We start from the raw sequence: 26,586 nt of genomic DNA on the forward strand, positions 1-26,586 counted from the left end.
AGTAATATGAAGGAAATTGTGCAGCATTGGTTTCGATCTATTTGCCAGTCAGTGGTACCCTTGTTGTGGCATTGTGAAGTGTGTTGTTACCTGAGGTAGCGGTATTTATTTTGTCTTTTTTGTTTTTCCAGCTGTGGTAATGTATATTAACAGCATGAGCGTGAGCTGGACTGCACGGCTACAGATCTTTCTGACATTCTGCAAACTTGCTGCTATTTTAATAATCATCTTCCCTGGAATGGTGCAGTTATTCAAAGGTAAGCAGTAATAAAACAACTTTTACATTTGTAGAGAACTGCAGAGAAACAATATTCCTGAATGACAAAAAAAAAATTTCCCTGCTGATTTTCTTAATAGTGCTGCTGTCAAACATGACTCTTTTCAATTGCATTTGTCATTTGAAATCTTAAGAGTTGTCCATATTTTACTTTTGCCATTATTTTAAGTCACGTGTCTCACTGCAGCAGCTGAACTATACAATCATTCTGCACCGCATTTACTTTCAGTGACACAATTACTTTCCACTGTTTTGAGAAAGATGTCTTTTAATTGAAGAACTAAAAGGACCTTTAACATTAAGAATTTTAGGATTCAAAGTCAGAAGTTCCTGATTATGAGCAGCTTCTATGAGAATCTCATAGAAACTTATAAAATTCTAACAGGATAGATTCAGAAAGATGGTGGGGGAGTCCAGGACTCGGGGTCATAGTTTGAGGATAAGGGGTAATTTTAGAACGAAGGTGAGGAGAAGTTTCTTCACCCAGCGAGTAGTGAATCTGTGGCATTCGTTACCACAATTGGGACCAAAACGGTGTGTGATTTCAAGAAGAAATTAGATATATCTCTTGGGGCTGAAAGGATCAAGGGATATGGGGGGGAAGGCAGGATTAGAATATTGAATGTGATGATCAATCATGGTTAAAATGAATGGCAGAACAGGCTTGAAGGCCAAATGGCCTACTCCTGCTTTTAGTTTCTATGGGGTGAAATTTCCCTTCCCACCCGCCACAGGAATCGTAGTGGAAGACGGGGGGGGGAACATGGAAATGTCCGTTGACCTCGGGCGGGATTTTTCGGTTTTGGGGCGAACACGGCTGAAAAATCCTGCCCTATGTTTCGATGTTTCTATTAGTCCACTCAGACTGCTGAGTGGTATTGGACATCACCAGTGGACTGTGAGACTACAGCAATCTTTTCAAGACTAACACAGTAACATCATTATTTGAAAATTATTGGCAGAACCCGTATTTATCAACAATACAACTTGATGGTGGTGTCACTTACAACATGCTAGGGGTCATTCAGGGTGATTCTCTAGCTGGTAGCAGTGGGTGGTGGTGCGGGTGGTGAGGTGGTGATGTGTAGTGTTGTGTGGAGACTGGGGCGCCCTTTAAAAAAGGTGCCCTGATCTTTGAGGAGCCAACTTTGCCGATATCCTTAATCCCCACTCCAAAAAATATTTCTAAGCGTGGGTGAATTTAGTGAGAATCTCTCCGGGCTCCACAACTTTTCTCATTGAGTTTGAATTGCAAACTGGATTACACCAAACTACCCAATTCCTGAATGGATTCATAAGTGACTGTCTTCTATTGATGGTTCCTAGTTCTGATCTTGCCCATGGGTCGAATCACCGGGCAGGAGCTTACACCCCCTCCGTGATGTGTTTTGTGGTGGGAGAGACAGTCTGCCATTGGCCGGTACCAGGATCTACCAGTCCCACCACTGTCAAGCGGTTTTCCCATTGTTTGTACCCTCTGCCACCGGGGAACCCACAGCAGGGGACGCCGTTGGTGGGACTAGAAGATCCCGCCAGCAGGAATGGCCAGAAATTTTCAGACATCTTATCTAAGTCAACATTATTGAGCACTTTCATAATCTTATGTTGATTAAATGTGGAAGTACTTTCTTGGCATCTACTCTATAAAAATCTTTCATTACTGTAAAGACCTCTATCAAATCCTCACTCAGCCTTACCTTTTCAAGTGAAAAGAGACCTAACCTATTTAGTCTTTCCATACATATTATCTCACAGGAATCATAGAATCATAGAGTCCTGTACTGCAGAAGGAGGCCATTCGGCCCATCGAGTCTGCACCGACCACAATCCCACCCAAGCCCTATCTCCATAACTCCACGTATTTACCCTGCTAATCCCCCTGACCCTCAGGGGCAATTTAGCATGGCCAATCAATCTAACTCGCACATCTGTGGGAGGCAACTGGAGCACCCGGAGGAAACCCTCGCAAACACGGGGAGAATGTGCAGACTTCGCACAGACAGTGACCCAAAGCGGGAATCGAACTTGGGTCCCTGGTGCTGTGAGACAGCAGTGCTAACCACTGTGCCACCATGCCGCCCACAGCTCTGGTATTAGTTTTGTAAATCCTTTTGCATCTTCTCCAGTGCCTCTATATCTTAATAATATGGATTTCAGAACTGTGCAGTGTGCCTCGTGTGAGATCTAACCATGCTTTGATAAAAGGTATGCATCCTACTTTACAATTCTATCTACCTATTATACCACTCTGCTCTGTTTGCCTTTTTTTATGATATTATTAACCTGTGTCGCTACTAATAATGATTTGAGATCACTCAGATTCTGCTTTAACAATGCATGTGTAATTCTATGTCAATTCCCTGTTGGATTTGATAGTAATAATCCTATTTTTATGGCCCCACGTTTTGACACATTTAACTATAGTGGAGGATTAACAACTGCACCTCATCTATAAACGACTCATGGACTTTCCTCCACCAAAGGAAAATATTGGAACATTAATTTTAATCATTAGATAAACCCTTTCATCCCACAACAGTTGACTGACAACGTGGGTCTGAACCGTACCCATTCATTTTTGCCAACCTGTGATAAAGTCAGTGGATCAGTTGGAAGCACTTTATCTTTTGAGTCATAAGGTTGTGGGTCGAAATCCTACTCCAGAGACTTGGGCCTTCATTTCTAATTGCCTGTGGTGGTGAGAAGGGTTGCAGGCGCACTTTGATGATAGTGGGATGTCAGTGTTCTGGCGCCTCTGGGAGGTGCAGCTACTTTCAAAGCAAGGGCAGGGGGAACTGCTCCCCTCCAATTAAACCACCCGTTAAGATCCTTGAGGGCTCTGCTAATGGGCTGAAGGGCCAAAAGGCAATTTTAGAACCACAGTGCAGAAGGAGGCCATTCGGCCATCGAGTCTGCACCGACCACAATCCCACCCAGGTCCTATTCCTGTAACTCCACATATTTACCCGACTATTCCCCTGACACTAGGGTCAATTTAGCATGGCCAATCCATCTAACCCGCACATCTTTGGAGTGTGGGAGGAAACCGGAGCACCCGGAGGAAACCCACACAGACACGGGGAGGATGTGCAAACTCCACACAGACAGTGACCCAAGGCCGGAATCGAACCCAGGTCCCTGGCGTTGTGGGGCAGCAGTGCTAACCACTGTGCCACCGAGCCGCCCCTGAAATCACAGCTTGGCGAACCCCAACAGCCTGGTGCACTTTCGGGTGCAGCTGTCGGCTCAAATGCGGAGAGGAATCAAGTTATGTCAATGCTGAAGATAATTTTTTGGTTAAAAAGGATTGGTTCTTTTTGGTCATTTGGTCACATCCTTGCACCGTGAGGCTGCTGGCCTTCCATGTCCTCATAGAATCATTGAGTCCCTACAGTGCAGAAGGAAGCCATTTGGCCCATCGAGCCTGCACCAATTCTCTGAAAGAGCATCTTCACCCAAGTCCTCTCTCCACACCGCCCCCTCCCCCCCCACCCAGGTCCACTCTCCAACCCCCCCCCTCCTCCCCGCCATGTCCTATTCCCATAACCACACAAATTTGCCGTGGCCAATCCACCTAACCTGCCCACCTTTGTCCTGCCTCCTCTATTTTGAAAGGTGGCAGCATTCCCGCCATGGTTGCTGTCTACCTTTGAGAATAGTAGTCCAGAGTCAGCTCACTCCTGGCTCGGCACTCAGTGCCATTAATCTAATGCCAGGCTCACCTCCGGCCCAATTAGGTGATCTTCATTTGAAGACAGCATCGCCTGAGCAATGCAGACATGGTGCAGGGTTGAGACCCAGCAAAGATCCAGGTGTCAGTTTGCTGACGCCAGATTGAAAATCCAGCCCAGGAGCACAAAATCTAGGCAGACACTTCAGTGCAGTGCTGCGGGAGTGCTGCACTGTCAGAGATGCATCTTTTGGATGAAGCATTAAACCAAAGAACCGAAGGTGGACATAAATGGTCTCACAGCACCTTTTTGAAAAGGAACCGGGGAGTTTTCCTTGGAATGCTGACCATTATTTGTCTATCAATCAACATCACAAAACTGCATTATCCAGTGGTTAGCACTGCTGCCTCACAGCGCCAAGGACCAGGCTTCAATTCCCGGCATGGGTCACTGTCTGCATGGTGTTTACACGTTCTCCCCGTGTCTGCGTGGGTTTCCTCCGGGTGCTCCGGTTTCCTCCCACAGTCCGAAAGACGTGCTGGTTAGGTGCATTAGCCATGCTGAATTCTCCCTCAGTGTATCCGGACAGGTGCCAGAGTGTGGCGACTAGGGGAATTTCGCAGTGGACTTCATTGCAGTGTCACGGTAGCACAGTGGTTAGCACTGCTGCTTCACAGCTCCAGGGACCTGGGTTCGATTCCCGGCTTGGGTCACTGTCTGTGTGGAGTTTGCACATTCTCCTCGTGTCTGCGTGGGTTTCCTCCGGGTGCTCCGGTTTCCTCCCACAGTGCAAAGATGTGCGTGTCAGGTTGATTGGCCAGGTAAAAAAAAAAAAATTGCCCCTTAGAACCCTGAGATGCATAGGTTAGAGGGATTAGCGGGTAAATATGTGAGGGTAGGGCCTGGGTGGGATTGTGGTCGGTGCAGACTCGATGGGCCGAATGGCCGCCTTCTGCACTGTAGGGTTTCTATGATTATGATTTAATAAATAAACTCTAAAACTTAAACATTATAGCATTGGTGTTTGTGGAAGCTTGCTGCGCGCAGATTTGCCACCCCCAGTTTCCTACGTTACAACAATGACTGTACTCCAAGTGTACCTCATTGGATAGAAAGCTCTTGGGGCATCCTGAGGTCATAAAAGGTGCTATGTAAATGCAGCACTTTCTGTTGAATCAGCTTAAAGAATGCATGGCATCACTAAGTATGAATGGTTGCACGTTTCATAAATCAGACTGCTTGCTTGTGTCAGTCTCTCTAATGATATATTATGATGCCTCTGCTTACTTTCTTTCCTCTCACATCCCACAGGAGAAACGCAACATTTCAATCAAGCATTTAAAGCGAAAGAATTTAGCCTCATGGGAGTCCCGCTCGCTTTTTACTCTGGAATGTATGCTTATGCAGGATGGTAAGAGCTCTCACTGTCGATCAGGAGATTACGAGTTGAAAGAATGGGATAAAGAACAAATAGTCTTTTTTTGAAAAGTGTCCTCAACACACCAAAGATAAACTGCGATTATGTCCACAGTTACTTTTCCATTCGCAATTAAATAATTGTGTTGAAGATTTTGCTTGAAGCTGCTGAAGACATGATGCAGGAGATTGTCCTCTAACTATTCATTATTATTTCATCAGGTTTTACATGAATTTTGTCACAGAGGAAGTAGAAAATCCTGAAAAGTAAGTGGCTGAAATCAATTTTATTTTAAACAATTCTCTTTGTGGAAATAGTCTGAAAGAGAATTCAGATGTTTCATAAAAATATCTTCCCAGTGCTAGCATGAAAATGGCTGCCAGAAAATTCAGTGCCAGACACACAAATCTGCCTTCATTCCCTGTTAGAGATGCGACAATCTGAAGGAAACTGGGTGCATAATACAGCTATAAAAAAAAGTTTCTAATACTGCACTCACTTCTGAGGGAGAAAGGACTTAAAATAACATAAACCAGATTGGAACAAAACCAGAAAATGCTGGAAAAACTCAGGTGGTCTGGCAGCATCTATGGAGAGAGAATAGAGCCAATGTTTCGTGTCTGGATGAAGCTCTGATGAAGGGCCATCCAGATTCGAAACATTGGCTCTATACTCTCTCCACAGATGCTGTCAGACCTGCTGAGTTTTTCCAGCATTTTCTGTTTTTGTTTCAGATTCCAGCACCAGTATAAAAAGATTGGGTGAACAGACTGTAGGATCTGTGGCATCTCTGGTGAGAAGCCGGCACCAAATGGAAACCAGATTCTCACTAATGCCACTAGCTGCAAGCGGGCGAGTCACTCACCTGATGAAGGAGCATCCGAAAGCTCATGACTCCAAATAAATCTGTTGGACTTTAACCTGGTGTTGTGAGACTTCTTACAATATCATATCTGACATAGCTCAGCTGCCTTTCAGACACAGGATATAGCCTCTGATGCTTGAACATTTCGTCCTATAACCTGTGAAATGGATGGAATGAGATCAAATGTTACACCTCGTTTCATGCCATCCACCACCCTGTACTCCCCTCTGCCCACCCTCCCAAACCCCTAGGTAGTGACCTAGGTAGCCTAAATTACTAACTGAGCATGTTCCTGAAAATTGAATGCAATAGCTGAGTGCGTCCATAATTCTTAAGAGTTTTCTGCAACTGACCCGGATCTGTTTAATAGGAACAACACAGTAAGAGTTTTAACAACACCAGGTTAAAGTCCAACAGGTTTATTTGGTAGCAAATACCATTAGCTTGCGGAGCACTGCTCCTTCATCAGATGGAGTGGAAATCTCTGACACATCCACAATAGGAGCAAGCCAGTGGCTGCACTGCTCCAAAGTTCCCTGATTCACCATTATACTCGCTGTGCTGTACCTGTATGACTTGTCCAGGGAATGTTTAAGTTCACAATGGGAACATCAGGGACAAGGGACTGTTTAGGCTATTGTATGAATCAGAGATTATGCCATTCCAGGAATGCTGTAACATTTGGGTAGGTTTATGAAGCAGTGAACTGACTGGATTTATTGTGCAATGTCAAGCTTTGAGAATGCAAGTTTCAGTGTCGGTGTAAAATTCCGACGCTAAACAAGCTGTATATCCACCCTAACCCTATTAACTGGAATGTCCTTGAGCAACCAACATCGAGCTCAAGGTGGTTCAAATCCATGGTTCAACACTCGGAGGTATTAAATCTTTTTAATTGAGAGTGGATGCTGTAATAAAGGAAATGTGTTATTTTACATGACAGAATGGATTTTGTGTTAGTGCTAAGGTGCATTACTGAAGCGTGGTCAGGAGGGCATTTCTCGAACTCAAACTGTTCCTGCACTTAGGCCGTGGCTTTATCGGCACGGCTGCCCAAGGCTTGTAAAACCACGCCCGAGGCCAACGGGGAATGCTGTTCTGCGAGCCTCGCCCCTGAATTTGGGGCGGCCGTGCCAGTAAAACCAGGGCCTTTTTGTCTGTTTCATTCTTACACTGAGCAAAAAAAAATTGGAAAGCACAAGTTCATGTTTCATGTCATTGATATTAATGAAAACATTGCTGGGAGGGAGAAAAACATGTAATTTATACACCTTGTAATAACATCAGCAGATAGGATTAAGAAAATAACCAGTGATTCCACCTGAACCTAATGACTTAATTGCATGTTAAGCTCTCAGGATTCAACATTGAGTTCAACAACTTTAGACTGTGATCCTTTTCGTCCATCTTAACCTTTTTTAAAAAATATCTCAAACATTTTTTGTCCCAAAGCAAAGTTCGATCCGTCAGGCTATCTGTCACTTGTTTGCTTTTGCTGAGCACTAACCTTTATTCTCCCATTGACACGTTCTTATATCTAATATTCTTATATCTTACCCTTATGCAATTACTCGCACCTTCTCCTGCCATTAATGCTTCCTCTGCCCTATAACATACACATCTCTGTTGCAATCTCTCCCAGCTAAGTTTTAGATTTATTTATTAGTGTCACAAGTAGGCTTACATTAACACTGCAATGAAGTTACTGTGAAAATCCCCGAGTCGCCACACTCCGGCGCCTGTTTCTGTACACTGAGGGAGAATCTAGCATGGCCAATGCACCTAACCAGCACGTCTTTGGATTGTGGGAGGAAACCGGAGCACCTGGGGAAACCCAAGCAGACACGGGGAGAATGTACAGACTCCGCATAGACAGAGACCCAAGCTGGGAATCGAACCTGGGTCCCCATTACTGTGAGATAGCAGTGCTAACCACTGTGCCGCGTATAATAAATGACCTCCCATTAATCACTGACCTGCTACTATATCTCAGCTGCTCCACCCCCTCTTACGCAATATATAACCCAACACATTTCACCCTCTCTTCAGCTCTGAAGAAGAGTCACGTGGATTCAAAACATTGGCTGGAATTTTACCATCCCATCCGCCACGGGAATCAGAGCGGGTGAGGGACGGACCATGTTGAGGTCCATTGACCTCAGGTGGGATTTTCCGGTTTCGGGGCGAGCGAGGCTGGAAAATCCCACCCACCGTCTCTATTTCCTCTCTCCACAGACGCTGCCAGACCTGCTGAGTTTTTTCCAGCGTTTTCTGTCTTTGATTTAAATGCATGTTTGGGAGCTATCTTGGCACCTGCCGTTATGTCTCCTTTCTAACCGAACTGAAGGGCCTGTTAATTTAGCCATCAGCATTCTTGACTTCAATAGCCATTTGTTTCCAGGTAACAAGCACTTCAAGTAAATACAGGCTGGCATTAGTCCTTTCTTCTCCTGAAGAGTAACACTCAACATTTTGAGATTAGAAACATCTTGTGGCTCATGCTTCAGAGAGGCAAGAAACTATCGAAGCAAAAAGCATTGTAGAACAGTGGGAACAAAATCAGAAAATGCTGGAAAATCTCAGCAGGTCTGACAGCCTCTGTGGAGAGAGAACAGAGTTAATGAGTTTCGAGTCTGGATGATCCTCCATTGTGCTGTTGGAGTTAGAAAAGGTGATGGAAGTTGACAGTATTTTTCAAAAATTAGCATTATTTTTGCAAATGTGCATTTTGCATTCCCTAAAGTGTGTTGCCGTTCATCGCTACTGATTAATTTTCCATATCTTATATGTTTCAGAACAATAATCTTTAAATTGAACTACTACCCTGATCCAAAATAATTATTAAACAGATTACAAACCAGAAAGGGTTGCTCTAATATGGAGGTTAATATGAAGTCTTTTTTAGAAGTTTTTTTATTTATTAGTGTCACAATTAGTGTTCGTGTTGGGCAGATTTGGTGATGGGAGCGGAAAATATCATGAGGAGTGCAAAGTTGTGCATGAAAGCTTAACGCAATTGTTCCCCCTTGGGGGCAAGGTTTGGAGGAGACCGGGCTAAGACTCAACGGGTACCAGGGTGAGACACCAAGGGAGACCAAGGTGAAACTCGAAGATAGTGGGGGTTTGACTCCTAGGTACTGGGTGGTTGATTCCAGGGTATCATGGGCCTAGTCTAGGGAGTTGACTGTCAAATGAGAAAAGCACTGTTCTTGAGGATGCCTTCTGCTGACAATTCCTGTGTAGAGGCCACAGAGTGCAGCTGAGACAAGGTACAACGGGGCTCATGCTGCAACTCACACTCTGGTGGAGCAGGCCATAGGAATGCGGAAGATGATGTTCCGGTGCCTGGACCGGTCTGGTGGAGCCCTGCCATACAATCCGCAGAGCGTGTCATGCATCATGTCACCTGCACAACCTGCCGCTGAGGAACTGCCTAAGGAGGAGATGGAGGAGCTGCACCTCTCCTCCGATGGGGAAGATATCGAAGGGAATGAGGCGGAGGTGGTCTTTGAGGAAGAGGATTTCGGCCATGAGGCAATGGTGATGTCCAAATGAGGCAGACGAGCTCGGGGTGAGCTCATTGCCGCTAGATTCATGGAGGGTGACAAGGATATCCAGTGAGGACATTTCATTATCTTCACATGGCTTCTATGAGTGTCGCTCTCCAGTCTGACTGATGGCAGCTCACGCTCTCTGTAATAAGGCTCCTGTCATGGAGACACAGCGAATGCCCATTGCCCCTACATTTCAGGAGGGTGATGACTTGCAGTGGAGACAGTCCATAGATCCTCACAAAGCTTCTCTGAATGACTGACTCCTGTCTGGCTGATGGAAACTCACTCACTCTCAGTGACCAGCGTCATATTGTGGTGATGCAGTGGGGAAGGTTTCATTTCTCCTGATCCTACAACATACTTTGTGAGCTGTGCCCTTGAGGATCTGGAGGTTTAAGGCAGCAAGGATCGGGGGGGGGGGGGGGGGGGGGGGGGGTGGGGGGGCAGCCGCAGAGACCACACATTGACAATGATTGAAATGAGTAAATCTAATCCTGTACATTGTGGGAGACATCCTCACTACCTACAGAATACAGGGAAGACCGCTACAATTCCTGTGGCGGGCAGGCGGTAAAATTCCACCCTATATGTCACACCATATGGCGTGTAAAGCTATCATTGCCGTCTGCAAGCTCAATGCGTCATTGGCTGATTTACAAGAGAATCTCACCCTTACACATGTTTATCCATTTGAAGCTTTGCTGAGGATATCTGGGATTGAGCTGCTGTGGCTTCCGGCAGTGGAAGCTCGTTTCCCTGGTCACATCACTTGATGCAAACCAGAATGAACATGCGACATGTGACTGAGTGTGTCACCTGGATGTGGTGAACCATCGTTGGTTCCCACTAGATAGTACTGAGCCAGGGTCTGGCCAGTACTACAAGTATGTATATATGTTGCTGTTGGGGTTAGGGATGGGTTGTTCTACTTGTTGCTGTTGGGGTTAGGGTGGGGTTGTTACACCTTTGTATTATAGTATTGTGGTACATCCCAGTCGGGCTCCGCCTCCTGGGAGAGGTATAAAGGTCTCTGCTCTGCCTGGGACCCCTCAGTCTGGGATCGTGTATATAATTAGTAGCTGCCTTGTTACAGCAAATAAAAGCCTTTATTTCCTGAGCATCAAGCCTCATGTGTGATAACGCGCATCACTGGAGTTGGTTGACTTTGTGTAATCAGTGATTATCATTGTTTGAGAATACTATATATCTTAGATGGCCATCGAGATGGATGATTCCACATCTCAATCGACGCACTGAAAGGTGACGCAATTTTTCCATCTTCATTCTGATTATTCGATTTCCATGTTAACGAGGCTTTAATCCTGTTGGAGGATTCCTCTCCACTGGGTGGTTCAAATCACTTCAAAAAGCAGAATAATGGGACTACAAAATTCCGTCAACAACTTGTCAAGAAGGAGGCTGCTACCAAAAAACATATAATAAAACAACTGAAAGATCAATACAGAATGAGTATTTAGATTTGCTTAAAATGTTGGAAAATCTCGAGACATTTGCCAAGTTCAGAAGGGGTGACAGATTTGCCTGAGTGTAATTTAATTAGTTTGAAAGTTCCCTGTATTCTTGGCTGGCTGTAATACTTTGAGGCCATTGGGTTTATGTCACACCAATGATGTTTAAAATGGGCGTGAAGCTGCCTGAAAGGTGAGGTACTAATGATGCTGTTATAAAATCATTTGAATAATTAATCACAGTGCTTGGTGCACAATATTAGGCAGATCTAGGAAAGGCGCTAGGTTGCGATTTAATGGTTCCGTCGATAGCAAGTGCAAATCCCTGTACTAGCCGCTAAACCTCGTGAGCGTCCAAAAGAAGCATTTGCGTCGGCGAGATCTCAGTTTGATATCTTCCTGCCCCAGTCCTCCCCACCGGTGAAGTTATCAAGTTCATGCGCAGAAAGGGTTGGCTGTGCCAGGGTGGCAGGTACCAGGAGGAGATAGGTCCTCTGAATAACGTCATTGGAGGACTGGGGGGTGGCGGGGGGAGAGCACTGATACATGGTGGGTAGGTGAGTGAGGGAACCTCAATGTCAAGAGGGGGGGTGTCCCGGTGTTTGCATTCTGGGGGGTGGGGGGGTGGGGGCTGATGTTTGTTCAGGGGGGACCTGATGACCTGAATTTTACCATCCCGCCCACCATGGGAAACGGAATGGGCGAGGGGCGGACCATGGAAAGGTCCATTGGTGATGGTGGGATTCTATGGTTTTGAGACAAGTGAAGCCGTAAAATCCCACCCGATGTTTGTGTTGGGGGATGGGCCTGATGTTGTGGGGGGTGCCTCGATGTTTGCATGGTGTGGGGGAGGTCTCATTGTCCATGGAGTGTGGGCTTCAGGGACAGATAGGGCCTTTTATTTAAGTCTGAGATCGGGGCGCCCTCGGGACTCCAGACCATGCCACCTCTTTAGGCCCCTCCCCTCCAGCTGATTGCCTGATTCTCTCTTCCCCTCTTCCCCTTTCAAAATGCACAGAGCGTTGTTCAATACTATGGGAAAAGCCAGCTATAAAACCTGTGAACTTCAGACCAGCTTTCTCAACTGAGCCAACAGTCTGTGAATTTTTGGGAAGATTCCTCCCACTAGTGTTGAGCTAGGAACATTGCTGGATAAATTTTCCAGTCCTGCCCACCATTGGAATTGTCACAGGCAGGACGGGAAATTTGGTGGCCCATTGACCTCAGGTGGGAGTTTCCAGTCTCGGGGTGGACGCGAGTGGAAAATCCCACCCTGCATGTAATCACTGTTGAAATGATGGGCATCACAACCCAATCTCTGAAGGAGCAGAGCGTGAAAAGGTGGCAAAAAGAATTACAGGAAAAGGGAACACTCGGTGCTGGCATAGTTCTGAAAACAAAGAACAAACCACCCAACAGCTAGCTGGCCTGATGGCTGTAGAAGTCAACGTGTTGCTTGATGAGGTGCTTGCAGAGAGGGTTTACCCACTGGATTATTTTTATTTCATTTATTCGTGTCACAAGTAAGCTTACATTAACACTGCAGTGAAGTTATTGTGAAAATCTCTGAGTCGCCACACTCCGGCGCATGATGTTTAGCGGCTAGTACAGGGATTTGCACTTGCTATCGACGGAACCATTAAATCGCAGCCTAGCACCTTTCCTAGATCTGTCTAATATTGTGCACCAAGCACTGTGATTAATTATTCAAATGATTTTATAACAGCATCGGGTACACTGAGAGAGAATTTAGTATGGCTAGTGCACCTGATCTGCACGTCTTTCAGACTGTGGGAGGAAACCGGAGCACCTGGAGGAAACCCATGCAGACACAGGGAGAACGCGCAGACTCGGCACAGAGAATGACCCAAGCCAGGAATCGAACCTGTGTCCCTGGCGCTGTGAGGCAGCAATGCTAACCACTGTGCCACCCTAGCACCCATCCCCGATGGTCATCTTTGTAACATGCTCACAAGGAGGTGCAACAAAGTTTTAGTTCACATCGCCGGCTCTCCTTGTCTGTGGCAGCCCCATGCACAAACATTATTGCAGGTAACCTTGCATAAAGTGGCACTGCCCTGCATCTACCTCTCCCTTGGACCAGACTCCAAGAAGTTGGACCTCATATCATTCGAGATAGGTATAAGGTTGATGGCTATTAGGTTGGTGGCATCTGAATGCCTTCTTCTGTATTAATAAGGAAAGAAAGACATGATTTCTATGATTCTATGACATACAATGATAAAACACCTTTTGGAACTCTGACTGTCCTAAAGTGCTTTACAGCCAATTAACTACTTCTGAAGTGTAATGATTATTGCACAGGTCAGGATTTTCCACACACCCCCTCCCCCACAGCGTGTTTTGCAGCGGAGGAGGTGGCCCGCCCCACCGTTGGCTGGCGGCAGGGTCTTCCTGTCCCACCGCTGTCAATGGGGATACCAGCTGTTCGCTCCGTCCGAGGGTACCATTGAACCAAAAGAAGAGGCCATTCAACCCATTGAGTCTGCACCGGCTCTCCGAAAGAGCAACTTAGCCAGGCCCACGCCTTAAGATAAGATAAGATAAGGCCCAGGCCTTATCTCTATCCCTATAACCCCACGCATTTACCATGGCTAATCCGCCTAACCTGCACATCTTTGGACACTAAGAGGCAATTTAGCATGGCCAATCCACCTAACCACATCTTTGAACCTGCGACGGCAGACCGGAAAATCCTGCCCATTGTAGGAAACACTAAGTATGTAGAATATTTATGTACAAAGGATAATGTAGAATCACGTGATGCAGAAACAGAGGAGGCCAACAAGCCTGTGCTCATACACCATGAATGGAGGGATGCTTCTGCAGAAAGTAAGAATTTTAACAACACCAGGTTAAAGTCCAACAGGTTTATTTGGTAGCAAATGCCATTAGATCTCAGAGCGTTGCTCCTTCATCAGATGGAGTGGAAATCTGCCTCAGATTCAGTGGAAATCTCCTTCGTCAGATGGAGTGGAAAGGCAGATTTCCACTCCATCTGACGAAGGAGCAGCGCTCCGAAATCTAATGGCATTTGCTCCCAAATAAACCTATTGGACTTTAACCTGGTGTTGTTAAAATTCTTACTGTGTTTACCCCAGTCCAACGCCGGCATCTCCACATCATGTCTGCAGAAAGTACCAGCACAATGTTTAACTAATACAGAAAATGCTGGAAATACTCAGCAGATCTGTAGAGAGAGAGAAATAGAATCAACACTTCAGCTTCATCAGAACATAATCGTTAGTGAGCCATTCAAGACTCACAGTTATGCCGCTGAAGGTCTGTTGGCACCATGAGGTAATTTCACCACTTTCTCCAGTTAGGGTGGCATGGGTTCTGTCGGGAGACCCACCCAGAATCCAGCCAAAGGCTCTTCCCCTGTGAGACTGGAAACGTGGACTATTGGTAAACTCGTCAGTGCCAATAAGGGGAGCTATAAGAAAATAAGTATATTATTTTTAAAACAATTGGTCCAACTAATCAAGAAAATGTGTGAAGAAAAAAAAGAGGGGAAAAAAATTACCTGTGGGCATTTTAAATGCCCTACCTGCCGCTCTGCGTGTGGGCATGTGACAACCAACATATCTAGCACCCACAAGATATAATCATGCCTTTTCCTGCCCCTTTTCTTATGTCCTGATTTATTTGTCACCGACTGAGTGAAGGAACTACCAATACCCACCACAGCCCATATGGAAATTAGCACAGGCCCAAGATTTGGAGGCAATCCATCTCCTTTAGAAGTCCATTACGTCCCATCTGTGCCTGAAAATGAGTACAGATGGGACACACTAATATTTTCCCGTTTTCTAATCCAAATGATGCTCCTGAAAAGAAATTAAACAATGATTTGGATCTATCAGAGCAAAGTTTTCTATTTTATATTTTCATGCGGGCAAGTGCAGTGGACGGATCAGGACCACTCATTCAGCCGCAACACATAGGATTCCTTCTAGCTGATCTTCGGGGCAACAGCGAAGTACAGTTTCCTGTCTTTCTTCAGATGTCAGGGCCCAACCCTTTTCCTGGGCCTGTTTACAGCTAGGCCTCCCTCATAGACCATAGCCCCCGAGTTGGTAGCTGTGAGCCTGTCAGCTTAATTGACCATGTGCTTGGTCCTGGAAAATGTTAGACTTCATAATAGCTTTCAGCTTTCCCTGGAACGAGAGCCAAATAAAACCAATAAAAGCCAAATAAACACAGCCCATGGCAAGCTTGAAGCACCACAGAATATTTCACCATGCCAAAAGAGGCCAAGTCGTCTGCTTAAAAAAATAAAAGCAAATTACTACGGATGCTGGAATCTGAAACCAAAAGAAATCAAAGTTGACAAAGGGTCATCTGGACTCGAAACGTCAGCTCTTTTCTCTCCTTACAGATGCTGCCAGACCTGCTGAGATTTTCCAGCATTTTCTCTTTTGGTTTCTCTCTCAAGTCGTCTGCTTATAGACTGCCGAAGATTTCCTAATTAACTATGGCGTGTTCGGCAATAACTTGACTGGTTTTTTTTGCATTTATTTGGAAGTGAATATGTGCCGCTGGAGTTTTGTCTCTGTCAACGTTGAAGGATCATTGCCTCATACTTTAGCGACAATGAAGATTGTCAATTGGAATTTTTTTAATAGGAAAATTCTGCTCTCGAAACATTAACAGGGGGCAAAAGCCAAGCCATCCCTTTCAATTCATTTCTGCCAATTTTCTTCATTTGTTTCTTGGAAGCAAGATGAGGGATTTGGGGTAATTATTCACAGATCCCTGAAGTCGCAGAGCAGGTGAATAGGATAGTTAAGAATGCATATGGGACACTTGCTTTCATCAGTCGTGGTACAAAGTATAAGACAAGGAGGTAATGTTGGAGTTGTACAGAGCATTGGTTAGGCTGCAGCTGGAGTAGTGTGTGCAGTTCTGGTCACCTCTCTATAGGAAGAACGTGATAGCACTAGAGGGGGTTTAGAGGTAGTTCACCAGGATGTTGCCTGAGATGGAACATTTGAGCTATAAGGAGAGACCAGATAGGCTTGGATTGTTTTCTTTACAGCAGAGAAGGCTAAGCGGGGACAGAATTGAGGTGTATAAAATTATGAGGAGTATGGACAGGGTGAGTAGGGAGCAGCTGTTCCCTTAGGTGGATGGATCAATCATGAGAGGGCATAATCTTAGGGTGAGGGGCAGGCGATTCAGAGGGGATTTGAGAGGGTTGTGGAATCTAGAATGCACTGCCTGGGAAGATAGTGAAGGTCAGAAACCTTACAACCTTTAAAAAATATTTGGATGAGCACTTGAAATAACATAATACTCAAGGATATGGGACAAATGCAGGAATATGGGATTCACGCGCCTTTAGTGGTAGATATTGTCGGTGCAGACTAGATGGGCCGAAGGGCCTTTTCTGCACTGTATGACTCTATGACTCTATCTGTAACGTTTTCAGAACTTTCTAAGGCTATTGCTCCAAGCACATATTTATTCATGATAGGTTGCCATGATGCACATTTTTAATACTGGGAACTGGGAATGAATTGTGCGATTGAGGGTCATATTTACCAAAGCTGTGCTTAACTGAGGGAAACACCGCAGGGGACAAGTTATATAGTAAACCTGTGACAAGATTTAGCAACAGGATAGCTTCCAAGATTATGTAAGTGGACTAAATGAATGAGCACTGAGTGCTCAAGTGTTTGGAATAAGAAATATCCACAGCAATTAGAGAGAGTAAAAAGCATCTGACACAATGATCGGAACTGTTTGACCCCATATTTAATCTGAGCAGACATCATCTTGGAGTCATAGAGGTCTACAGCATGGAAACAGGCCCTTCAAAGGCCTTGCCAATGTCCATGTAGACAACATCAACTGCACTGCCCTCATTTACCTTCTTGGTTACCCCTTCAAAAAACTCAATCAAATTTGTGAGACATGATTTTCCACTCACAAAGCCATGCTGACTGTCCCTAATCAGTCCTTGCCTCTCTAAATGCCTGTAGATCCTGTCTCTCAAAATACATTCTGACAACTTGGTTGGTAACACCTTTAGCAACGGCAAGGGTTTGCATCTATATAATACCTTTAGTGTCGCAAAATGTTTCAAGGCGCTTCACAGGGACATTGTCAGACAACATTTTACTCTGACTTGCAGAAAGGGACATGATAGAACAGATGATTGAAAGCATTAGAATTTAAGGAATGAATTAAAAGAGGAAAGATAGAGGTTGAGAGCCAGAGAAGTTTCGGGAGGCATGGGCACCAATGATGGAGCAATTAAAATCAAGGATCCTGGAGAGCTAAGAATTGGAAAATCTGGGGGGCGGGGGACAGGGGGTACATGCAGGAGAAGTCATGGGGATGGAGTTTGATAGTGGCATTATTTGACTGGAGTAAGCTACAGAAATGGGAAGGAGTGAGGCCATGGGGGCATTTAAATATATAGTTTAGAAATTGGAAATCAAAGTATTTCCTGACTGGGAGTAATATAGGTCAACAGGTACAGGATGATGGGTGGAAGGGACTGCTATGAATTAGGGTAAAGGGAGCAGGGATTTGGATGCCTTAATGTTTATGGGAGGTGGGAGGCTGGTAAGCAACCATTAGAGTAGTCGAATCTGGAGGCAAGGTTAGTGGTTGCAGCCAACACTAAGCACAGACCTGAGAGAGTGCTGCTCTGCCAAAGTAGCCACTTTTGAAGGAGATACTAAGCCAGGTTTCTTTCTTTCATGTCTGGTGAATGTTAAAAATTCAAAGACCTTATCTGAAGAAGCCTTTTTCTTGAGCCCTGGTTCACATATGTCATTCCTTCAGTCTTGAAAAAGAAAGCAAAAGCTTCCATTGAATCCCTACAGTGCAGAAAGAGGCCATCTGGCCCAACTCTTCAAAAGAACACCCTTGCCCTCTCCTATCCTCTCCCTGTAACTCTGCACATTTACCATGGCCAATCCATCAAACCTACACATCTTTATGGAACTAAGGCGCAATTTAGCATGGTCAGTCCACCAAACCTGAACATCTTTGGACTGTGGGAGAAAACCTGAGCACCCGGAGGAAACCCACGCAGACACGGAGAATGTGCGAACTCCACACAGACAGTCACCCAAGGCCAAAATTGAACCTGAGTTCCTGACACTGTGAGGCAGCCGAGCTAACCACTGTGCCACCGTGCCACTTGTTCATATGGCTCATTATTGCTCGGTGCAAGTTAGCTGCTGCAGTTCTGTGATTCAAAACAAAGCAACTGGCCTTGCTGATCTGGGAAATGGAAGGCATCACACTGATGGAGAAGGAAGTTTGGGATGGAGTTTGATGCACCTCAATGAGCACCCGGAAACAAGGCTTTATAACTGAAGGCTTTAATCAGATAACAACGAAACTGCTAACACTAATACAACCGTTCAGACTGAAGGGGTCCTGCCGGAGCAGGGGGTCTTATACCCTGCCACCGGAGGCGGGACCCCACTGGAGTGTGCCAAGACAGCACTTAGAACAGGTAAACACCCTAACCCAACAACATAGTACAACCCCCATAACAACAACAACACCCTAGCCCAACAGTAACATAATAACAACCCCAGTGGTGAACCAACGATGGTTCACCACATTCACCCCTCCTTTAGGAACCAAAGGTGGCGGGGTGAATGAGAACAGATAATGACAAAAAAAAAATAATAAATAACAGGATTCACAAGTCCAGACGGTCTGGAGGACCACACCGACGCTGCGATCGTCTCAACACCGGTTGCGAAACCGGAGCAGGTGCTTGCGGTGGCTCTCTCAAAGCAACATCTGGCTGTCCCCTCAAAGACTCCCGGGCCGGCCGGCCCTGATGAGGCGATGGTGCAGGGGATCCTGGAACGATTGGTGGTGCTGGTGGTGGTGATGATGGTGGCGCCGATCTCCGAGTCTCAGGCAAGCTGTACATGGGGGTAAAAGTGTTATGCACTGGTCCCGGTGCTGACCGCGCCACGTCTGGGGAAGAAATGAGGAGTAGTGGATCTGTGACTGGGGGAATAGGAGCGACAGGAGTTGCTACGTCCCCTGCGGGCGCCAGGTCTCTGATGGAGACAGTGTCCTCTCGCCCGTCAGGATATGCCACATAGGCATACTGAGGGTTGGCGTGGAGGAGTTGGACCGGTTCGACCAAGGGGTCGGACTTGCGAGCCCTCACATGGCGCCGCAGAAGGACGGGTCCTGGGTACGTCAACCAGGCTGGCAATGAGGTCCCCGAGGACGACTTCCGAGGGAATGAGAACATCCTCTCGTGGGGAGTAGCATTGGTTGCCGTACACAGGAGGGAGCGGATAGAATGGAGCGCATTTGGAAGGACCTCCTGCCACCGGGAGACTGGAAGGCCCTTGGATTTTAGTGCCAGTAGGACAGCCTTCCAGACTGTAGCATTCTCCCTTTCCACCTGTCCGTTACCCCTAGGGTTGTAGCTCGTGGTTCTACTAGAGGCAATCCCGAATGAGAGCAGGAATTGCCTCAAGTCGTTGCTCATGAACGACGAGCCCCTGTCGCTATGAATATAGCAGGGGTACCCGAACAGGGTAAAAAGCTCACTGAATGCCTTGATGACGGTGGCAGTCGACGTGTCCGCACAGGGGAAAACAAACGGAAACCGGGAAAATTCGTCTATTATGTTAAGGAAATAGACATTCCGATCCGTTGAGGGAAGGGGGCCCTTAAAATCTACACTCAGCCTCTCAAAAGGGCGAGTGGCCTTGACCAAATGTGCCCGGTCTGGTCGATAAAAGTGTGGTTTGCATTCTGCGCAAGTCCTACAACTTCTCGTAACTGACCTGACCTCCTCCACCGAGTAGGGTAGGTTGCGGGCTTTTATAAAGTGGTAGAGTCTGGTGACTCCAGGATGACATAGATCATTGTGGAGAGCCTTCAAGCGGTCCTCCTGCATGATGGCGCATGTTCCGCGCGAGAGGGCATCCGAGGGCTCATTGAGTTTCCCTGGACGATACATAATATCGTAATTATAGGTGGAGAGCTCAATTCTCCACCGCAAGATCTTATCGTTCTTGATCTTGCCCCTCTGCGTGTTACTAAACATAAACGCCACGGATCGTTGATCCGTGATCAGGGTGAACCGCTTACCTGCCAGGTAATGGCGCCAGTGTCTGACTGCCTCCACAATGGCCTGAGCCTCCTTTTCCACCGCCGAGTGCCGAATTTCGGGGCCTTGAAGGGTGCGGGAAAAAAACGCGACGGGCCTGCCTGCCTGGTTTAGTGTGGCGGCTAGGGCGAAATCAGATGCATCACTCTCCACCTGGAAGGGGATGGATTCATCCACCGCGTGCATCGTGGCTTTCGCAATGTCGCTTTTCAAAGCCTTGAAGGCCAATTGGGCCTCCGGCGTAAGTGGGAAGGTCGTGGACTTAATGAGCGGACGAGCTTTGTCCGCATAGTTGGGGACCCACTGTGCATAGTACGAAAAGAAGCCGAGGCATCTCCTCAGTGCTTTCGTGCTAGCGGGCAAGGGAAGTTCAGTAAGGGGGCGCATACGGTCTGGATCAGGGCCGATGACCCCGTTTTCCACCACGTATCCAAGGATAGCTAACCTGCGCGTACGGAATACACACTTCTCCCTGTTATAGGTCAGATTCAGGTGAGATGCAGTGCGCAGAAAGTGTTGGAGATTCGTGTCATGGTCCTGCTGGTCATGGCCGCAGATGGTGACGTTATCCAGGTACGGGAAGGTAGCCCGCAACCCGTTCTGGTCCACCATTCGGTCCATAGCACGCTGGAAGACCGAGACCCCATTGGTGACACCAAATGGAACCCTGAGGAATTGGTATAGACGACCATCCGCCTCAAAAGCCGTATATTGTCGGTCCTCTGGGCGGATGGGGAGTTGATGGTAGGCGGACTTAAGGTCTATGGTAGAAAACACTCGGTACTGCGCAATCTGATTGACCATATCAGAAATGCGCGGGAGAGGATACGCATCCAGCTGCGTATAACGATTAATGGTCTGACTATAGTCGATGACCATCCGAGGTTTGTTCCCGCTTTTGACTACCACGACCTGCGCTCTCCACGGACTAGCACTGGCCTGTATGATCCCTTCCTTGAGGAGCCGCTGAACCTCAGATCTAATAAAGATCCGGTCCTCAGCGCTGTAACGCCTACTTTTAGTAGCGATGGGCTTGCAGCCAGGTACCAGATTCTTAAAGAGGGATGGTGTAGTGATTTTCAGGGTGGATAGATTGCATGCGGGGCGCTTTGGGCAATTTGGAGGCTGCGGCTGATTCCCTACTGCCAGTGAAGGGAGTGGCCCACCGTACTGTAGGATCACACTCCTCATGTGGGCCATAAAGTTTAGTCCGAGGAGAATTGGCGCGCAAAGGTGAGGTAACACAAGGAGCCTGTATTGCTCGTAAATTGTGCCCTGTACCTCAAGAGTTACCATACATTGTCCTTGGATCGGTACAGACCGGGACTGTGATGCCATGGAAATTGTCTGTTTGGCAGGGAGAATCCGGAGTCCACACCTTTTAGCAGTTTCAGGGTGTATGAAACTTTCGGTGCTTCCGCTGTCAAACAGACAATTCACAGTTCTGCCACTAACCTTTACCTCCATCATAGAATGTTCCAGCCTGAAATGCCTGGTCTGATCCAGAGAGATCGACGCCACCGTTGGCCCCTGGGCGTCACTGCATGCTGCCGATGTGGATGCTGAGGACCCCTGCTGGTCGCTGCTGCATGCTGCCGATGTGGATGCTGAGGACCCCTGCTGGTCGCTCCTAGTCGTCGTGGACCATGATGGCCGCCCCCATGGATAGCATGTGGCCGAGGGCACCAAGCGCAGCGACTCCTGGTGGTCTTCCTGCTCCTCTGTTTGCCACGATGGCGCCGTCCTGAGATCGCACGTGGTCGGACCTCGTGGGTACTGCGGCGTCGAAAGAGACGGTCTCCGTTCTGGAGGGTTACAAGCTGCACTGCCGTTTTTAGGTTTGGACCTGCAGACTTTGCCGTAGTGGCCTTTTTTACCGCACTGGCTGCAGATTGCCGTTCTTGCCGGGCACTGTTGCCGTGGATGCTTGGCCCCACCGCAAAAATAGCATCGCTGGCCACCTGGAGCTGCCGCCGTCGTCGAATCGATCTGGGAGCGCGTGTTCGCGGGGCGAGGAGGGAGCAGAGATTGTTCCAACCACGTTGACTGCACGTGGTCCTCGGGGTACAGCGCCAAGCTCTTCGACGCCGCCTCCAACCTCACGGCCATCCCCATTGCCTGGGTCAAATTGAGTTTCCCCTTTTCTAATAATTTTAATCTGATGTATGAGGACCCTACCCCTGCTACGAACGCGTCTCGGGCGAGGTCGTGCATGTACTGCTCGGCGGAGACGTCCTTACAGTCACAAGCCCTGGCAAGCTGCAGGAGTTCATTGGCGTAGTCTTCTATGGTCTCGCCCGACTGCCGACGTCGTGTAGCGAGGAGATAACGAGCGTGAATCTCGTTGGGTGGCGTAATGTACCTATTCTTTAGGAGCTCGACGGCACCCTGGTAAGTGGAAGCTGCACGAATGGCTAGGTAAATCGTGTCGCTTACCCTAGCGTGGAGGACTTGGAGTCTATCACTGTCCGTAGTGATAGCTACCGAGGCTGCCAGGTAGTCCTCGAAGCACTTCCACCAATGTTCGAACGTGTTAGCTGCACCGACCGCACGTGGGTCCAGTGTCAGACGATCCGGTTTTAGAATCTGTTCCATGTTCTAAGTTATCTGATTAAATTGATGCACCTCAATGAGCACCCGGAAACAAGGCTTTATAACTGAAGGCTTTAATCAGATAACAACGAAACTGCTAACACTAATACAACCGTTCAGACTGAAGGGGTCCTGCCGGAGCAGGGGGTCTTATACCCTGCCACCGGAGGCGGGACCCCACTGGAGTGTGCCAAGACAGCACTTAGAACAGGTAAACACCCTAACCCAACAACATAGTACAACCCCCATAACAACAACAACACCCTAGCCCAACAGTAACATAATAACAACCCCAGTGGTGAACCAACGATGGTTCACCACAGAGTTGTCACCTCAGAGGTTAAAACAAATGTTAGGACAGAGTGTAGGGAGCTTTATTCTTCATGTACATGTGCCCCTAAGGTATGAGAACTATATGGAGCTGACTAGGTGAACCATGGGGTCTTTTCCACTCTGTTATATTTGTGGGTTTGTTTGTCATCCTGTCACTGGCTGCCAAGAATGAGAAGCAATTCCATTTTCCTTATATTCTTGATGAGCACAAGAATTCTCCAGAAGACAAAAACTGCATCCACTTTCTTCTCCAGCTATCGCTCCACTACACCTTCCACTGCTCATCTGAAAAGACAAGCTAACTGAGCAAGAAACAAATAAGTGGCGCAAAAAATAAAATGTCACCAAGGTCATTGTTGAGGCGATAGAAAGAGAATTTTACTCTTCAGATAATCCATAAACCCCATTATATACTTTGCCAATGAATATTTGGTCCGAGATGCTTTTCTTACCATTCTTGCAATGCCATCATGGTATGCACTTCAATTCTTCAGAAATATTAACAGACAAATAAAAAGTGTTTCCGATATAATGTTACTCTTCCTTTCCCGCCTAGATGCACAGATTAATTTATTGCACAGTCCAGTGTCGATTTGAATGTCCTTGTCTGGCAGAAACAGCGTCAAAATGAGTTTGGTCGCCCTGCCAGCTCATTAATACTGGCAATACACTGGCTCCATGTTCAAATGGGCCTATTGTTGGGTGCCCAAAGCCAGTATTTATAATCCAGAGGCCTGGACTAATGATTCAGAAACATGAGTTCAAATCCCAGCACAGCAGTGGAAGAATTTTAATTCAGTTAATTCGTAAATCTGGAATAAAAAGCTCATATCAGTAATAGTAACCATTAAACTACTGGATTGTCATTAGACGCCCTCCTTGTTCTCTAACATTCTTTGAACAGAGTCACTGTCGCATGGTTCGGAGCCAATGGCTCTCATTGCACTGACCTGGGTTTAATTTCCAGTCAGGGAGAGAAGTCTCTTAGGAAAGCATCTGGTGGCTATGTGGTAAGAGTGCCTGGATGAGACCTGAGTAGTGGGGCTGAAAGTGAGGGATGCATGGATGGGGACTGCAATGCACGGCTATATTGGATCTGGTGCTGGGAAATGAGCCAGACCAGGTGCTAGACTTGGAAGTTGGTGTGCATTTTGGTGATAGTGACCACAATTCGGTTACGTTCACCTTAGTGATGGAAAGGGATAGGCATGAACCTCGGGCCAGTGGTTTTAGCTGGGGGAAGGGTAATTATGAGGCTATTAGGAGAGAATTAGGAAACATAGGTTGGACTAGGAGATTACAGGGACTGGGAACGTCCGACATGTGGAGTTTTTTCAAGGAGCAGCTACTGCGAGTCTGTGATAGGTATGTCCCTGTCAGGCAAGGAGGAATTGGTAGGGCTAGGGAACCGTGGTGCACCAAAAAAGTTTCTTTGTTGGTTAAAAAGAAAAAGGAGGCTTATGTTCGGATGAGACGTGAGCACTCGGGTAGTGCACTAGAAAGCTTTAGATTGGCTAAGAGGGAGTTGAAGAGCGAGCTTAGAAGGGCTAAAAGGGGACATGAGAAGACTTTGGCGGATAGGGTTAAAGAGAATCCTAAGGCGTTCTATAGGTATGTCAAGAACAGAAGGTTGGTTAGGGCAAGTTTAGGGCCAGTTATAGATGGCAGAGGGAAGTTATGTGTGGAACCGGAGGAGATTGGTGAAGCATTGAACCAATATTTCTCTTCGGTGTTCACGCAAGGGGACATGAATATAGCTGAGGAGGACACTGGGTTGCAGGGGAGTAGAATAGACAGTATTACAGTTGATAAGGAGGATGTGCAGGATATTCTGGAGGGTCTGAAAATAGATAAATCCCCTGGTCCGGATGGGATTTATCCAAGGATTCTCTGGGAGGCAAGAGATGTGATTGCAGAGCCTCTGGCTCTGATCTTCAGGTCGTCGTTGGCCTCTGGTATAGTACCAGAAGATTGGAGGTTAGCGAATGTTGTCCCATTGTTTAAGAAGGGGAACAGAGACTTCCCCGGGAATTATAGACCGGTGAGTCTCACTTCTGTTGTCGGCAAGATGTTGGAAAAAATTATAAGGGATAGGATTTATAGTTATTTGGAGAGTAATGAATTGATAGGTGATAGTCAGCATGGTTTTGTGGCAGGTAGGTCGTGCCTTACTAACCTTATTGAGTTTTTTGAGAAAGTGACCAAGGAGGTGGATGGGGGCAAGGCAGTGGACGTGGTATATATGGATTTTAGTAAGGCGTTTGATAAGGTTCACCATGGTAGGCTTCTGCAGAAAATGCAGATGTATGGGATTGGGGGTGATCTAGGAAATTGGATCAGGAATTGGCTAGCGGATAGGAAACAGAGGGTGGTGGTTGATAGTAAATATTCATCATGGAGTGCGGTTACAAGTGGTGTACCTCAGGGATCTGTTTTGGGGCCACTGCTGTTTGTAATATTTATTAATGATCTGGATGAGGGTATAGTTGGGTGGATTAGCAAATTTGCTGATGACACCAAAGTCGGTGGTGTGGTAGACAGTGAGGAAGGGTGTCGTAGTTTGCAGGAAGACTTAGACAGGTTGCAAAGTTGGGCCGAGAGGTGGCGGATGGAGTTTAATGCGGAGAAGTGTGAGGTAATTCACTTTGGTAGGAATAACAGATGTGTTGAGTATAGGGCTAACGGGAGGACTTTGAATAGTGTGGAGGAGCAGAGGGATCTAGGTGTATGTGTGCATAGATCCCTGAAAGTTGGGAATCAAGTAGATAAGGTTGTTAAGAAGGCATATGGTGTCTTGGCGTTTATTGGTAGGGGGATTGAATTTAGGAGTCGTAGCGTTATGTTGCAACTGTACACAACTCTGGTGCGGCCGCACTTGGAGTACTGTGTGCAGTTCTGGTCCCCACATTACAGGAAGGATGTGGAGGCTTTGGAGAGGGTGCAGAGGAGGTTTACCAGGATGTTGCCTGGTTTGGAGGGGAGATCCTATGAGGAGAGGCTGAGGGATTTGGGATTGTTTTCGCTGGAAAGGCGGCGGCTAAGAGGGGATCTTATTGAAACATATAAGATGATTAGAGGTTTAGATAGGGTGGATAGTGATAGCCTTTTTCCTCTGATGGAGAAATCCAGCACGAGGGGGCATGGCTTTAAATTGAGGGGGGGTAGTTATAGAACCGATGTCAGGGGTAGGTTCTTTACCCAGAGGGTGGTGAGGGATTGGAATGCCCTGCCAGCATCAGTTGTAAATGCGCCTAGTTTGGGGGCGTTTAAGA

General features: G+C 46.9%; 1 protein-coding gene across 2 annotated transcripts in view; it reads left to right on the plus strand.

Annotated features, from left to right (window-relative positions):
• The window catches only part of slc7a11 (solute carrier family 7 member 11), a 188,831-nt gene that overhangs the window by 80,583 nt on the left and 81,662 nt on the right, over window positions 1-26,586 (plus strand). For both annotated transcript variants that reach the window (XM_078238448.1, XM_078239312.1), the window contains exons 4-6: window positions 132-257; window positions 5,260-5,359; window positions 5,587-5,631. In XM_078238448.1, coding sequence (XP_078094574.1) covers window positions 132-257; window positions 5,260-5,359; window positions 5,587-5,631 — 271 coding nt within the window. The remainder of the gene's footprint in view (window positions 1-131; window positions 258-5,259; window positions 5,360-5,586; window positions 5,632-26,586) is intronic.

Source organism: Mustelus asterias, chromosome 1 (assembly GCF_964213995.1).
Source record: "Mustelus asterias chromosome 1, sMusAst1.hap1.1, whole genome shotgun sequence".
Lineage (NCBI taxonomy): Eukaryota > Metazoa > Chordata > Chondrichthyes > Carcharhiniformes > Triakidae > Mustelus > Mustelus asterias.